This window comes from Grammomys surdaster, unplaced genomic scaffold (assembly GCF_004785775.1).
Source record: "Grammomys surdaster isolate TR1022 unplaced genomic scaffold, NIH_TR_1.0 231, whole genome shotgun sequence".
Lineage (NCBI taxonomy): Eukaryota > Metazoa > Chordata > Mammalia > Rodentia > Muridae > Grammomys > Grammomys surdaster.
The window spans coordinates 2,927,462-2,945,491 of NW_021604676.1; the positions used below are offsets into that span (position 1 = coordinate 2,927,462).

At 35.6% G+C, this 18,030-nt stretch overlaps 1 protein-coding gene across 1 annotated transcript in view; it reads left to right on the plus strand.

Annotated features, from left to right (window-relative positions):
- Positions 1–18,030, plus strand: part of Hmgcll1 (3-hydroxymethyl-3-methylglutaryl-CoA lyase like 1) — a 115,856-nt gene that overhangs the window by 63,406 nt on the left and 34,420 nt on the right. The window contains exons 6-7 of the mRNA XM_028773610.1: positions 1,859–1,922; positions 4,832–5,020. Of these exons, the coding sequence (XP_028629443.1) occupies positions 1,859–1,922; positions 4,832–5,020 (253 nt within the window). The remainder of the gene's footprint in view (positions 1–1,858; positions 1,923–4,831; positions 5,021–18,030) is intronic.

Below are 18,030 nucleotides of genomic sequence, written 5' to 3' on the forward strand. Positions count from 1 at the left end.
ACTTGAATTACTGCATATGGACTGAAATTTCTCTTTGTTTCACAACTTTCTCCATTGCTATGCCATTTCCTTCTCATATATCTTGGTAACAGTTGTACAAATTATCATCTAAAATGTTACATAAAGCATAGGAACTGGAAGAACAAGCCAAGTTTCCAATAAATTGGACTTGAATTTTTCTTCTTTGACTTTGAACTGTGTGATGGGCTAGTTAGCCAGCTTATCTATTTCATTTCTCAAATGTAAGTTTTATTCATATTATTCACATTGATAGCCCCAAATTGGGTTACATTAAAGAAACCATGTGTACTAGCCCACTCAGTGTGTACCTGTTTTATTTCAAAGTCTTAGACACTTCACTCAAAGTTCTCTAATAAATCGTGGCTTAAGTTCATCAAACATATCAGTATGTTCTCTTTTACCTCCAACCTTCCCTTGGACAGAAAATTTATGAAACTAGATTTCTATAAACAAATTTGAATTTTCAGGACCTTACCTAAATTTTTTAGTATCCAAAACTAGTTTTGAATCATCTGAAAGTCTAGCTTCCTAGGTAGACATCCAGCCTCACCTTCCACCACTCCTGTCTCCCTCATTTGGATTTCTTTATTCCTGACAACTAAGCAGGTGGTACTTTTTTTTTCTCCCTCCCTCCCTCCCTCCCTCCCTCCGTCCCTCCCTCCCTCCCTCTCATTTTTCTTTCCTCTACCTACTTACCTACCTAATTTTTTTGAGACAACTTTTTTTTCCTGTGATCCTATCTGTCCTGGAACTCACTATGTAGACCATGTTGGCCTCAAACTCACAGAGCTCTCCCTGCTTCTTCTACTGAGTGCTGGGATTAAACTCACAGAGCTCTCCCTGCTTCTTCTACTGAGTGCTGGGATTAAACTCACAGAGCTCTCCCTGCTTCTTCTCCTGAGTGCTGGGATTAACTTGCACTGTCATCACCTGCCTTGATGAAGTGGGATTGGAGATAAACTTCAAATGATCTCAGTAGACTTGTCAAAAGCTTGATAATTTTTTATGGAAAAGAATCACCATCTTTAAATGGTAATAAATTGCTAAGGAAACTTATCTTTATCCAGAACCTTTAAATCCATTAGAGATTCTTTTATTTGGAATAAGTTAGATAAACTCATGAAAGAACAAAAATGAATTTTGAGGTGGTAGATAGGTCTTGGGGTTGGAAAGGAATCATGACCATATCTTATTTGTAGTAAAAACTTCCAGATAGATGCATGGAGAGAAACTTCATTTCTTCATACTAGCTCTATATAATTCTAAAGACTTGGTTATTTAAACATTGAATTTATAACTGTCTAAATATAAATGTACATTTCACTAGTGTTTTCTGCTTTGAATATTTATATGATGCTATATAGTACATTGGTTCTCAACCTTCCTAATACTGCAACCCTTTAATATAGTTCCTCATGTTGTAGTGACCCTGAACCACAAAATTATTGTTTTACTACTTCATAACTGTAATTTTGCTATTGTTATGAATTATAACATAAATATTTGATACACTGCATAGTCTTAGGTGAAACTTGTGAAAGGTTTGCTCGACCTTCAAAGAGGTTATAATCCACAAGTTGAGAACCACTGCTTTAGTCTAAACACGTCCATGTACTGTCCTTTAATCACTACCATCAAATAATGTTATCAAGTATTAATTGTTTGATAGATTAAAAGGTTGAATTACCTTTAAATGCTCCTAAATAATTTTTGTTTAGTTGAAGGATAAAGTACAAGTGTAAAATAATTTTGCCTGGTGTATTTTTTGTTATTCATTTTTAAAATGTAAACTTGGTTATGATTGACATATCATACTGCCCTGTATTTTTCAATATAGGTATGTGTCCTGCGCCTTGGGCTGTCCATATGAAGGAAGCATCACACCACAAAAAGTTACAGAAGTAAGATACATCTCCAGTCTTTATGGATACTGGTAACCATAAAGAATATTATTTGTAAATTTAGACAGGTTTTTTATTATCTATTTAATTTTAATAGAGACTAAAGAGAAACACGGCTGGGAAATTTTCAATGAAGATATGTAAATGTTTGGTTACATAACTAGTCATTTCCTTTTAACATAAACCTATCAGCTTTACCTTCCCAAAGGTAGGTGATAACTGAGTCTTATAATTTGGATGCTTAAAGTCACACAGAATAAAAGCTTCTGTCTGGTCCTGAACATGACTTTAACCAAAGGAGTACTCTCCCACTTCCCGTCAGAGTGCAGACAGCTGTACACTTTCAATTTTTAGTACCAACATCAGAGTATGTGTTTCAGTGTTCTGTTCATCTGTGATTTTCATTACAATGCTAAATTGTTGTTATAATAGAAATTTATGACAGTAGATTATAGTCATTAAGAATCTGCTTAGTGGATTATTGAATCTGCCTACTGAATTATTGAAACTGTTTATTATAATTCTTTCCTTACCATTAATTTATCCTAATGAATACCAAATACTCTTCTTTGGGAATTAGTTTAGAAGCTTGTTTGTAGATGAATTTTGTTTAAGTAAACTTTTGCTAGGGTTATAGATTTTCATGAATTTTGTAATACAACACTGAATCAGTAAATGTGATATTATTAGAAAACCTCATGTTATGTAGATTAATTTCAGTCCAGCTGATGTCATTCCTCCTTTGAATGCTCATCTGAACTTCTAAAGCTCACTGAAGACTTTTCTAAAGAAGGCTATCTCATACATTAAAAGCTCCTTGCTCATAGAGGGAAAGGCACTAGGAAATGATGAAGCTTAGGTTTTATATTGCTTTACTTACATCCAAGGTTCTGCTAGGAATCTGCATAGACCACTATATATTCTTTTTTTTTTTTAAGAATATTTTCAAGGGTTTGACTTTGAGCCTCCCAAGACCTGTGTCTGTTTCTTGCAGATGACAGACTTCTTTTATCATCCTGTTTTACTAATCTAGCATGGAAGAGCTGTACATTTCTCCTCTTTCTCCTCTTTCTCCTCTTTCTCCTCCTCCTCCTCTTCCTCCTCCTCCTCCTCCTCCTCCTCCTCCTCCTCCTCCTCCTTCTCCTCCTCCTCCTCCTCTCCCCTCCTCCCCTTCTTCTTTTTAACATTATAAGGACTAGAGTGCTGCTGAAGCTTCGCAGACAGATAGAAGTATTAAAAGTTCATAATCGGCAACCTTACTGCAGAGCCCTTTGTGCTAGCCTAATACATTTTGTGAATTCATTCTTTTCCTTCTGAAATGACTGTTAGAAACTCTGATTTCTTTTGCAGACTCTCACCCCTTTTCAGACTTTATGTTCCTGTTCTTCTCTTCTGTGGCCTTCTCTTGTACATTTGACTTTTTTCTTGCTCTTGGATACTCTCTGCCTTTCACACATCCGTGGCTTGGAACCTACTAGTTTTTTTTTGTTTTTTTGTGTATATATTTTTCTAACACATTTCAGATCCTTCTCTCTCACCCCTTTCAATCTTACTTTATCTCAAGGCACTTAAAGCCTCCCACCTTGACAGCTCTAGACCAGTGCCCAGTGTCCATTACTACATAATGTAGAACTTGCTTTTTTGTCCACAGTCTTATTTTAGCTCTATTTGTGCATATCTCCATGATACCAGCAAAACTTGATCCTTGTTTGTATCCAAGATTACAAGAGCCATGTCAAATTTGCTTTCTTGCCTAACACAGTGCCTGGAATAAGGTGGCCCTGGACAAGTACAAGTTTAATAAACAAGTTAATGACAAAATCTTTTATTTATTGTATTTTTGTCAGCCAAGCATGCTCTTAACATTGTCATGACTATTGTAAGTTTTTAAAGTAAACTGTCAAGGCTTTAGAAAGCATTCAGGAAAAAAATATGAGAACAGTTTGTTGTCTATATTCAACAGTTAGTAACTGAAGCAGCAATAGATTAACCTCATGATCAACCTGGAATCTAGTGTAGGTGAGAGCTAGTAGTTAAGTCCATACTTGTTTGATTCCAGAATTACTTTCAAAATCACATGCTGTCCTCATGAGGACACATCACTTTTTCATTGTGGCATTGGTCATTAGGCTTGACAAGAATTTGACATTTACCTCGCATGTATCCCTTCACTCACAATATAGAAAGAACACTTAAGCTAGGAATGCTAAGTGATTCTTCCAATTACTACGTTTCTTAAAGGTGACAGAGCTGAAATTACTGTTGATGTCTCTTGGTCTCTGTTATAATGCCCAGAGAAACAGTACTCCAAAGTAGACCTTCAGTGTTCCTGTTCAGTTAAAGTTGAGAAATATTGACCTCATCTCTGAGGTATTTCAGCTTGCACTAGAACAGATAGGTGGATGAGTGTGTATATATGAAGTAGGTAGGACAAACTTGAACATACAAGGTAATAATGGTTATTTCATCCAAAATGTTTATGTGGGGCTTACAATTTATTGAGCATAAAAGAAGACCAAGGAAAAGTAAAGCATACATTTTCCACAGACAACAGTAATTTCAGCTCTGTCACCTTTAAGAAACGTAGTAATTGGAAGAATCACTTAGCATTCCTAGCTTAAGTGTTCTTTCTATATTGTGAGTGAAGGGATACATGCGAGGTAAATGTCAAATTCTTGTCAAGCCTAATGACCAATGCCACAATGAAAAAGTGATGTGTCCTCATGAGGACAGCATGTGATTTTGAAAGTAATTCTGGAATCAAACAAGTATGGACTTAACTACTAGCTCTCACCTACACTAGATTCATCATAGTTGTATTTTTAAACACCAAATGGCAATTACTTAAGAGTCAGAGGGTTGGTGGCTTCCTGTTTTCATTGTCTTACCATGAGTTTGCCTTTCCACAGGTTTCAAAGAGATTGTATGGTATGGGCTGCTATGAGATTTCGTTGGGAGACACGGTTGGAGTTGGTACTCCAGGCAGCATGAAGAGGATGTTGGAAAGTGTCATGAAAGAAATCCCTCCAGGGGCTCTTGCGGTTCATTGCCATGATACATATGGACAAGCCCTCGCAAATATCCTCACCGCTCTTCAGGTATTTGTAGTCTCAGTGTGCTATGCTGTAGCTGTGTATGACTTATGACATGAGCATGTTGACAGTTTCAGTGAGATAAATTTATCAAATGCAAATTTAATGCTTAAATAATATGTATTATATAGTTTACCTTGAGATTCTATGAATATGCTTAAGCATAGCATACACACAGGAAATATTTACAAATACTAGATGATATTTTAAGGAAACGGAGGTCAAGTTGTTGGTCTTTTATTTTTAAAGTATCAATTCTATTAGATCTATGGCTTCTAATTTCAATGCCTATATACCTCAACTATAAAGTTTAACAGAGTTGAACACTATGATATGTTGAGAAGTAAAGAGACAGAACAGTAGCATGTACTATGGTAATCATGAAATGAATCATTTTTTGATAGCTTGATTGCTCTTTTAATGTTTGAAATCTCATTTTGTGTGTTCATGTGCATGCACACTTAGAAATTAACCCTCGAGTCTTACACATGCTAGGCAAGCACTCCACCACAGATCCCACAACCTTACTTTTAATAGAACCTTTGTTTATTTTAACCAAATGATTCCATTATATATTAAAGAAAGCTATCTAAAATGTTAGAGTATTAAAAAATCACTAAGTTATGTGCTATTCTAAGTGTCTTTATCTAAAGAGTAAATTTAAATAATTTTATTTTAAAATACTCTTAGTCTTGTGAAAAAATAAATTAATTTGATATCCCAACAGTTAAAAATTTGACAGTTAAAGATAATACTGTTACAGTTTTTTGGTATGAAGTGAAGGTCAGTATGTAAAGCTTAATTTTATAGTTCCAAAGCGAGCAGTTGTTGACAGATGTTTAGAAATAGTGGGAAGAGCTTATTTTGACCTGTATTATATATTTGATTATCTCATGATATTTTGGGATATTGGAACTTTAGAAGTTTTCCTTCCTAAGAAGTCTAGTTTCAAGGACAATGGAGTGAGTACTGAACATGCCTTCAGGGTTCTGGGTCTGACTTCACTTTTTCACATTAGGTGTTCTAGAGCATATTCCTAAGGTTCTCTCTCTACCCTGATATTTATTCCTTATTTCTATATTTTCATATTATGAGTAGTGAGTTACTTATATACCATGTTTATTATTCTATGGATGTTAGCTTAGTTATTGGGGATAAAGGCTTATAGTGTAAAGTTTCAGAATGTAGACAATAAAATCTTTAGTCTCTGCCTAGCAATACTGCCTATTCAGGTACTAAATAATTTTTATATGCATTTGATTTTAATTGCTAAGAAAAGCATATTTGAAGAATTATAGTCATCTGCTATATAATATTTATTGTTTTGTATCTATATTAAATATTTAATAATACTTAAATAGATGGTAAATTATATAGATGCTAGTGATCTTATTATATATTAGTCCTGAAAAACTACTGTCTCCAGGGATCTGGTATCCATCATGGCGTCTTAATGTGATGCATGAGCCATGTGCTGTGGTGCTGCTGGTAGCAAATGTGTGTCGTAATTACATGAAAATATACCACAAACGTCATATTTAGTACTTACAATGATATCGCAGAGTTGTATAAATATAGTATTTATACAATAATGTTGACAGCTATAGTAAGCAAAAGTTTTGTTTTATGCATTTTATACCCACCCACTCCCTCCCTTCCTCCCTCCCTCCCTCCCTCCCTCCCTCCTTCCTTCCCTTCTTCCCTTCCTTCTTTCCTTCCTTCCTTTTCTTTCCTTCTTTCTTTTCTTGCATGTGTTTGATGCTGACCGTCAGATTCAGGGTCGTCTCATCTATGCTTAGCCAATGTTCTAAGACTGAGCTGTAACCCCAGCCCAAATGTTGTTTTACTTCTCTTCTGCTGCTTATTAATCAAATACACTGAGGACCAGTGCAACCTTCTACTAATTTTAATCAATTTATTGAATCAAGAGGCCATACAGTAATCGTTTCTGGGTTTGTATAAGTACACTGTTTAATGCACAGTGATGCAACTTATTCCCAATGCATTTCTCAGAATGTCATAATACATGAACTTGTCAAAATTAACCTACAGAATAAGAAGGGATAGTTCCCAGTAGCGAATATGTATATGTTTCAAGAAGATTAAAAAAATTACTGAGGTGAATAGCTTGGAGAGATGAGGTGGAACTTGATCAGTTCCCCATTCATAGATAAGCACTGAAACCTAGGGGAACATTGGAATACTGTACTGAGGACACTGTACAAGTTTGGAACATGAAAAAAAAATCTGTATGGAGCCAGGACTATTTAAAAGATCACACTCTCAATCAAAGGGTATACAACAACAACAACAGAATTCACCCCATACAAGAAAGATAATCATGCTTATTTTTCATGACTTTGAGTATAAATTGAAAATAAATAGAAATTGTCTCTTTATATATCATAAAATTTCATATTTCATAGCACTCATGTGAGTTTAAAGTTTGGCTTTACATTGAATTTGCAAGACAAACCAAATGAATTACTTTAAGATAGTTGTGATTCAGTGGGACTTGTCTTTTCCAATAATATGTCTATTCTGAAGGAATGTTATTTTTAAATTTAAGCTAAGCTCTTCACAAATTGTGTGTGTGTGTGTAATTGTGTGTGTGTTAGAGAAGATGTGATTATTATAGCCTTTATCAGTTCCTTTGGTAGTTAATAAAAAACTATTATATTTTCTGTTGTATCTTTTTCCATATATACAATCTCTTTGTAAAATATGGCAGGCAGAAGACAGGAGGGAGGCAAGATGGCCTGAGAAAGCAGGGATATTCTTCCAGCTCCATATTATCTAAGAGCTTCATTTATGGTTTCAGCATAAACACATGGGTAAAAAGTGTCACAACAGCTTGTGTATTTGAAAACATTGTGAGGACTGAGAGCTCACCATAAATGAACAATTTAGAAAATGGTCAAATGCAGAGGTGGGCAAAGGACACTTTTGCTTCAGAATCCTAGATGCTCCCTTCTTCTGTACGTATCAATTTGGCTTTGGGCTGCACACAGATTGGTAAGACATTAACAACTGAAGCAAGACACATGTGCTCCTACCTTCTAGAAACTATAAATATTTCAGACAATCTTTAAGTCTTTTATAATTTTAAATTCATTGAACACAGCCAGGTATGGTGTTAGAATGTTGCTGTAGACACATGTGGGTCCTAGTCTTGGATAAAGAGAAGCCTACTACAGACGATTTCTAAACCTACCTTTTAATAAAAATGGCAGTAACAACAATAAAACAAGCAGGTTTAAATTTAGATAACAAGAATCTTGGGGAAAAAAAAACCTTAATGTTTGAATGTAGGGGAAATGAGAGAGCCCAGCTTCATTAGGAACATGGCTAACCTTGGCTTCAAGAAGCAGGGGCTATACTGCATTTTAATGGAATCTTTGAAGTTGTTTCTAGTAAAATTTGTAGGATATGTTGAGTGGATATCATTTGTTTTCATTTAGGGGAAGAGAAACAGTTTGCGGTGTTCCAAACTAGAAGTTACTGTTAAGGCGAGGAGACATGTAATAAGTAGAAACTTGGCTACAGTGGTAGGAAACAAATGGGAGTTATAAACAAAATGTCCCCTCAGTCTGGAAAGCACATCCAGTCAGCTGGTAGAGGGACCTTTCTTGGATTTTCAGGTTTTATTGTGTTTTCTTAATTACTTAAACATGTAACTCATAGGACTACATGGATATGTGGACATCAATAATTCATAATTATCAGATATTTTAATGTAGAGAAAATATTCTGATTATAGATGTAAGTGTGTGATATTTATACCTATCCAAAAGCAATAGAGCAAGAGAATGAGGTGATAGAGTGTACAACCGTTTAGTAATGGAAGAAACATACATGGTCCTACATACTTGTCTCCAAGTTTATGTAAAAGCTGAGTTTTACCCTGTTTCATATTCCCCAAGTCCCCAAATAAAACACCAGTTTAACAAATTGGTTAATCTACTTAATATAAAACAATTGCTCAGTTTTTCTCCATTAAAATGTTTTGAGCCTTCATAATTGGGTAAAGCAGGATAAAACAAATAACCAATGCTACAAATAGCAGTTCGATGTTAATTGCTAGCATAGAAACAAAGCAGAAAGCCCAACATTTTTCATGAAGAAATACTACATGCTTTTTTTCCCCTTAAATTTAATAGACCTCTAGCTAGTGTGCCTTTCCTTATAATGCTTTCCATATGTTTATTATTCTCTTTTAGAAAGACTAAATTATTAACCTAATTTTTACATCAAAAGCATTCATGGTTTTATGTAGACTCTTACAAAACCATGTTAAAATGCCACCAAACTACAAGTTTTTCTTAATATAATTGGTTTATGTGGTTTTCAAAGAGGATTTAAAACAATTTCCACTACTACCTAGCCAAGCCTTTCTCTTTTTCACTTTGTACTTGTTACAAAGGGTGTAATTGTGTAAAACTGAGACAAGTCACAGAATTTCCACAAGAATTCTTTGATAATGGTGCAGTTGGTTGGCAAACTCATGACACTCATTGCAATTACTGCCTTCGCCAACCGTATTAGCATTCAGCATGCATCTTATTTATAGTAGAGCCATAGTTCAGAGCATTGGGCAGCAAATATATTTTGTAATTGCATGCATTAGATATTGTTCATTTATTTGATACATTTAAAGCAGCTAAGTAAAATAGATGTACCAGCAAGAAAAGGATGCAGGGGACTTCTGGGGTAAGATGGTGAATGATAAGCTTTTTCTGTGCCAAAGGAGACCCCATATTACAAGAAGAGAAAGAAACAGCTATAGAAGATAAGAAGGAGGTGACAGAACAGCTACACATCATTAAGAGGTAGAAAGTCACTGCCAAAGGGCAGGACATTTCCTGAGGGAGAACATTTAAGTAAAGGACAAACATAGAACCCCTACTAAAGAAGACCGAGAGAGACACCTCCATAACATCTTACTGTTACAATTCTAAGTGTGCATCAGAGAGGAAAAGTATAGAGAGCTGTGAGACATGAGTGCTGTTCTGAGAAATCCATCAGAGTAACACCAAATGTCAGCAAAAAACTTTCAGGCAAAGGAAAAAGAGACTACTGTATATCAAGGCTTCCAATCACCATTGCTATACCCAGAAAATTTACTTTAAAAACTGAAGGAGAAACAAAGATATTCCATTATTAAAAGAAAAAATGCTAAAATAATTAATAACCAACACACAAATCAACCACAGAGATAGAGAGAGAGAGAGAGAGAGAGAGAGAGAGAGAGAGAGAGAGAGAGAAACAGACCCAGGAAAGCTTAGTAAGAATAAATCCTGATAGAAGGATAGTTAGACAAAAAGAAAACAGAGAGATTGGACAATATATTTGTGAATAATTGGTTGGCTAGTGATATAACCAGGAGAGAAATGATATTTTTAAAAAAAAATCTCAGCATCAAATTAAAGTGAAAAGTTGAGTTCTGAATGAGACACAATGAAGTTGTTGTAAGCAGGAAATTTTTATGTCTGTGTTTTGGTATCTTAAACAAAAGATTTCAAATCACAAACTAGTGATATACTCTTGGTCTTAGAAAAAATTAACTAGACAAAAACTAGCCAGACAGGAATTCAGTAGATGTAGAGACCTAATGATGATCAGAGCAGAAATTAATAAATTATAAAGAAATTAATAAAAGTACTTTAAGAATAATACAAAAGATCAAGCAAGAGAGAGTTTGTTCTTTGAAAATAACAAAGTTGATGAATGGTCTAACTAACCAAAAGAACACTTAATAAAATCAGAGAAAAAAAATCATAGGATATTATACAGAGGTTTGAAAGTAGGATAAAATTTTTTAGGGAAAAATTTGGACTATTTTAACAAGTAGAAAAGCATAAAGATACAGATGAATTTTCAAACACACATGACCTACTTAAATGAACCAAGAGAATACAGATGAGCAAGCACAGTCACTGACAAATAATGAGGGTAAAGTAGTAACGAAAAATTTCACAAGTGTATTCCTGGAACAGATAGATACACTGCCAAATTCTACCAGATCTCCAGAGAACAAACTCCAATATAATTTTTTTCCAGAAAAAGTTCTTAAACTCCAAAAGAAAAGAAAATACCGATAATGACAAACAGAAAGGATAAGCAATTTATATTAATGTAAATTGATACAAAAGTTTTCAATGAAATACTTGGAAATTTGATTCAATATGAAAATGAAACCATTGTGTACCACCATTAAGTTGGTTTTAATCCAAAGATTCAATGATGATCCAGCAGATACAAAATATATCCCTGTGTAGTAAAAGTCTTGAAGAAATGAAGTATGAGAGGATTAAATTTCTGTGCGGCATCATTATTCTCCTAAATAGGGCAGTAACAAACGACCTCCCATGTTCTTGATTTATACCTTGGTTTTTGAGACCGGATCTTTCACAAGGAACTGCAGCTTGGGACTGGTTGCCCATTGAATCCCCCTGGGGCTGGAATTTCAGGAATGTGCTACAAGCTGGGCCTTTTACAGGGGGCTAGACTTAAACTACTTAAATATGCAAAGATGATCTGGAATTCCTCATCCTCCTGCCTCCACCTCTGGAGTGTTGGGATTAAAGGATATGGTGCCACGTGAGGCTTCCGCACTGTTTAATTGGTAAAAACAAAACAAAGCCAAATTATAACTAGGTACAGGATTGCACAAGCTGCTATAATCTCCATGGTTCTTGAATAATTGTGTATAGTACCCCAGAATTAGACAAAACTATGAACAATAATATGAAAACTCATTAGTAGGCAGCTACTAATATTTAAAAATTAAGTCAGTGTAACTGAAATTTATAAAATGAGTTAAAACTTTATTATTGCATAAGCACATTAATATGACTTTCACATTTTATGTAATTAAGTAAAAATATTACTGAAGAAAATGATGTAGCTGTAGAGATGGCTTGGTGCGTAAGAACATTTGATGCTCTTAAAGTGGACTTGGGTTCTGTTTGACACCTCACAACCATCTGTAACTCCAGGTCCTGGTGAACCACTAGCACCTCAACACATATGGATTACACTTATACATCACACACATACACATAAATAAAAGTACAAATTAGTACTATAGAACATGATTGTGCCTCATAGTACTTATCTGTGTATCAGGATAAAGATTGTCACAGAAGGTATTCAGTAAATATTTTTAGTTCAATGAACAACCTACAGTAATTCATCGTAGTTGACACAAATAATTTGTACCGAAGAGATCATTCCACAGTAAAAGGATTTATAAACAACTGGAAACGTTTTGCTGCTTCCAGGGAGGGATTCCAGAGTGTATGACTTGCAATTACTGAACTATCTGACTTTCCACTTTGAGTTTAACTTTTACTGATACTGTGAAATATGGTCTGCTCTTTGTACCGTAAGGACATTTTTAATACCATAAATTACTTTCACCTATTCAAATCAGGACTGGAAATAGTTTGTCAACCTATGAAAAAATTATGAGAAAACTATCCAAATAATGAAGCTAAAATATTCTAAAATTAGTTTAGCTTATTTATAAATAAAACATTAAAAGTATTTATATTAAGCATGTGAATACCTTGAGAAGTTTCTTGGGAAAAATCTTTCCCTGTAGGATGTGGGAAATATTTTTAAGACTCCAATTACATGAGTTTAAAAAAATGAGGTTTAAAGGGTGCATTTGAAAATTAGTTTCCTTTTCATTTGCTCTCACAGTAACTATAGATAACTAAATAAGGCTCATGATTTAAAAAAAATGTTTTTACTTCAAGAATGTAAGCGTTCTTGAAGGAGACATTTATTTATATAACCCATACTTACTCTTTTCAATTGAAAGTCAAAGCCTATAGAATACATTTTCTGTTCTGTAAATGTATTTATCTTGTCTTTAAAAAGTCTTATTTTATTATTTCTCATTTATGAGGTTTTAGCCTGCTACTCTGTCTGTGTACCTCACGTATATGATTGGTGCTCCCTGAGGTCAACATAGGGCATCTGATCCCCTGGAACTGCAACTACACACAGATATGCACTGTCATGTGGGCCCTGGGAATCTAACCCTGGTCCTCTGAACCAGCAGCCAAAGTTCTTAACTACTGAGCAAATTCTCTAGCACTTACTTCTTTTCTACACAGACATATTGGAACATTCCTTGAAAGTAATGTGGAACACAGAATATTAGTATATGCTTCAGCTATAAGAAAGCATGACTTTAAAAGGCTAGCATTAGATTAATCCAATAAAGCATGGATTTTACCTTTTCACAAAGTAAATCATTTTTATTACCAAGATACCAGTCCAATAAACATAAAATTACAAGCCTAAGGCAATTCAGTGTGGCTTGCATACGCTTTCTGGGCCAGTTACTTGGTATTGGATCACAGATCAGGAGCCCATCCTGAGGTAGAGTGACTCCTACTCTCAGGAGTTAATAGCTTGTAGCCTTTCCTCTCGAGGTGGGGTCCCACCTACACTAGGATATCAACCAGTGTTAGAATGGTTTAGATCTTGTATAGGCAAGCTTGTTACAGTCTCAGACATTTTTTGGTCCTCAAATTTCTGCTTTCTCTTCCAGAATGTTCCCTGAGTCTTAGGTGCAGGAGTTGTATTGTGATTGTATTTGTAACACTCTCCTCAAAACAAACAAAACAACAGCAACAACAACAACAAGCTCCTTCTTTGATGAGGGATGAGATCTGCATTTAGTAGAAAGATACTAGTGAGGAATGATATCCTAGAGGCACACTTTCCCCTAAGTATAGTGAATATATCAATTTCACATGGAGAGAATCTGAGATGGAATCCCCTTTGGCCTGTAAAGTGCTATTGGAAGCTTGTCTGAATGAAGTATGGTCTAGTGTTAATTAGCTAAACATCATTTATATGACAGAAAAATCAATGAAATCAAGCTGAAGTTCTTCCCCACTGATGATCTGAAATTTGTCTTATATCATTGAAAAATAAAACATATGTAAAGAATTTCCTAGATGGTCTTCCTCCCTCCCTTCCTCTGTCCCCACCTCCCTCCTAGCTTTCCTCCTTCTGTCCATCCCTCACTCCTTCTCTCACCTTTTCTTCCTCCCTCCCTTCTTTCACCCCTTTCTGCCTGTCTTCTTTATGTGTGTTTGTCTCTCTCTCTGTATATGTGATATGTATGTGTATGTGTGCATGGTGGAGGACTGTGGTCCCTCTTTGTGATCTTCCATTCTCAGTTATCACCCTTGCTTGCTCTCCACATATCTCTGTATCTCTAATACAGGATATTTCAGAGCCTGCAGGTCATTAAGTTAGACTTCAGCACTGTCGCACACAGAGAGTCACACTGCTGTGTCTAGAGTTTATGTTGTGCTAAGGATCTAAACTCAAGTCCTGGTCCATTGATTGATCCATGTCCCCAGATCCTAAGAAGAAAACTGGTTACTTTAGAAGCAGTCATTGTTTCAGAGACCCCAATGTGGTATGATGTTTATACAGTTATGAGGCATTGTACTCTTCTCTTCATTACCAGTGTATTTATTTTAAATTTATGTATTTATATATTTATTTGCATCACAAATGCTGTCCACCTCTTGCTCCCCGCCACATACAGAGTTCCTTCTCCCATATCTCCCCCTCCCCTTCACCTCTGAGAGGACAATTCCCTCCCAGTATCCCTGCCCTGGGTTGCCATTTTCTCAGTCAACGTCTCTCTTGGACAGGCACACATGCATACATTTATAAATACAAGCCGCTGAATCCGTTTAAAGTGTTGCTTGTGTGCATGTGACGTCAGGACTGAGCATTATATTGGGTAGCCGATTAAGGTACTCATTCTTGGAAAAGCTTTCTCCATCTCTCAGCAGTCATTACTTGCCTGTAGTTCTTTGTTAGAATAGGGACTCTGTTGGTATCAGGCTCGAACCCAGTGACATCACATCTAGACGACCCCCACATCATTGCCAAGGCAACCGTCATACACTCCCAGAATCCACCTGGCTACCTCACCTTTACCTGGGAGAGGCTACGTCACCGCCCATATAAAACAGGCAGAACTCCCTGACCTCTCTCTCTTCCTCCGCCATCTTCTCCTATTTCTCTCCCCCACCTCTGCCCTCTGCCCTGAATAAGTCCCCCCTCCCCCAGAACCGTTTGGTCTGGTGTTGTCTGTTCTAAGCTGCGCATGAATGTCTAACAGACCCCATGACATATTTTCTCCTTCCACATTGGCCTGTCTATTGATATTGCAATTGTTCAGGTCTTGTTTTTGTAGCCATTTCTACGTAAGACTGTTTCAGAAGACATTTTAGTATTCTGACTCTTACAATCATTTGACATTTTTAGATACATCAGTAGAGATGATCAGAAATCAGTCACCATAATATATCAATTCAATAAAGGGAAACAGATTTATGATCATCTCTAATGACTTGGAAAATCATTGACATTCTTTTCAGTCCTAACCAAGAATTTATTTGCAATTGATACCTGAGTGGAAAATCAATTTTCTCCAATGGAGTGTCACTGGTAAATCATCCACAATCCAGAGCAATTATGGCCAGAAGTAGCTGGCCAACACAAAATGTACCTCAAGGGAGGGAGGCTGTTTGGTTTTTGTTTTATGTTGCTTTTGTCTTACTCTTTTTTTGTTTGTTATGATTTTCATTTTTGTTTTGTTTTTAATAGAGAAAGGAAGAGAAAGAAAGAACATGAAATTGGATGTCTGTGGCAGTAAAGATCTGGAAGTAGTTGGGGGGCAGATATGATCAAAATATAAAATATAAAAAAAATTAATTAAAACAAAGAAAAATTAAAGAATCATAGAGATCATTAACAATGTAGGAGATTCTAACCAGAACAGAAGTATAAGACATAGACTGGAAAAAGATAAAGTAGAATAATTATGATTTATATCCTAATTTTATATTCAAACCTCCAAAGAGATTTTAGGAAAATTATTAAAGTCAGACAATATAACAAGGTTAAAGTACATGAGCACAGCACAGAAAAGCTCATATTACATGGATTTTTAAAAAGATTTATTTATTTATTTTATGCATGAGTGCTCTATCTGCATGTACACCTGTATGCCAGAAGAGAGCATGAGATCACATTGTACATGGTTGGGAGCCACCATGTGGTTGCTGGGAATTGAACTCAGAACCTATGGAAGAGCAGCCAGTGTTCGAAACTGCTGAGCCATCTCTCTAGCTCCACATATAGATATATGGATATTCTTAACAGCAAAAATCAATATAAGAAGAAGTAATGAATTTATGATTATACTACCATGAAAATTTCAAAAGGCGGCATTAGTCTTGCAATGATTTTTTGATAGTATGTGGGGAACTAAGATTTAAATAAATAGTAAGATTACATTCCTGGTTTGGAAGACTTAGCAATTGACAGTTTTCACTAAGTTGATCTTTTTATTCACTGTAAAAATCAATCAAATTTGTGTCATTTAAAAAAGCAGATTCTATAGTTGCTATAGTAATGTAAGTATCCTAATACAGCTATGGAAATATAAAAGTCACCAAGTCAGAGTTACATATGAGTCACACGTTGCTTACCTTCAGAGCAGACATAGACAATGTGTGAAATAATAGGACTACGAGCACACTAACAGAATCCAAGAAATAGTTCAAAGGGAATGTTAGAAGACAGACAATCCCACACTAACAGAAATGAAGGTGCTTCAGTCAGGATTACAGTAACTGAACATAATCAAGGGAAGAGTAAATGAGCTGAACGACATGTCAGGAGAAACTTCAAAGGAACATAGAAAGTGGTATCTCCAATCTATAAAGGTTCAAACAAGACAAAAATTCAAATATTTCAAAATGTGAAAATTTATGGAAATACATGGAATGATTTCTAGAATTTTCTGGAGGAGAAGAGTAAATGACCAAACAAAGCTTGCAGGAAAATCCAAAGTATTAATAATGCTTCATTTATTCAAACTGTGCAGGGAGTAGAAGTAGGCTCATTTAGTTATGTTTAAATATGTGCATTTATTTAAAAATATGATTTCACAATTAAAGTAACAGAAATGTAAGAGTTCAGGATAAAAGAAGATAAGGTACGGCATTATAGCCACATTTGGACTTCTGTCCATGGTTTTCTAAACCAAACTATCAATTAAAAACTAATAAAACGTTATTTTTACTCTGAAATTTATTTTAGTCAGTATCCATTGGATCTTTCACCCGTTTGAGAACACAGTGAGGGGACCAATCAGGTAAACAGAGCCCCCTGGACATGTTTGTACAACAAAATCTGTGGCTGATGAAATATTCTGTGCTGATGTTTCTGAAACGAGAGACCGGAAACATGCAGTGGAAACGAGACCTTTTACTGTTCTTATGCCAACATCAGCATCAATTACAGCGCTGTGTGAAAAAAGCTGTAAGGAATACTGCTGGTTTCGCAAGTCAGCAGATTTCTTTTTTTAATTGTGGCAGATCAGACCCCAAAACTTTATAGCCTTCAGCAACAAATGACTCTTAGACATTAAACTGACCCCCGATAAAACAACCCTGAGGTTATGAGAAGGCTACTCTGCCAATTTCATCTCTCTCAGGAATCCACTGACATCTGGTTCAGCTGCGGAAGCTGGAAAACTTCTTTAAAATTCTCTTGATAATAAAAATGGACATGTGGAAAACATTCTAATCTGTTAATCTTTGGTGCTCCTGAACAAGAGACATTTGGCTTTAAACTTCATGATGATAAATATGGAACTTCCAGATCTAGTTGTAAATAACTTAATGGCATTTGAATACAGAATAGCGTTTTATTTCCCAATGGTACCAGAATATGAATATGTACCTGCATTGACGAGAGAGCCTGAGCAGACCCTGTGCTCTTTGTTTACACGTGGGTTTTATAATTTTTTCACTTTTACATTGGTTCCACTTGGCCAGTGAAAATCAGCAAACAGTGGCGAATAACTGCTTCTTTTTCATCCCCTGTCGCCTCAATCCCCCTTCCTTCCCTCCTTCTGCTTGCCCTCCATTCCTCCCTCCCTCTGCTTGCCCTCCATTCCT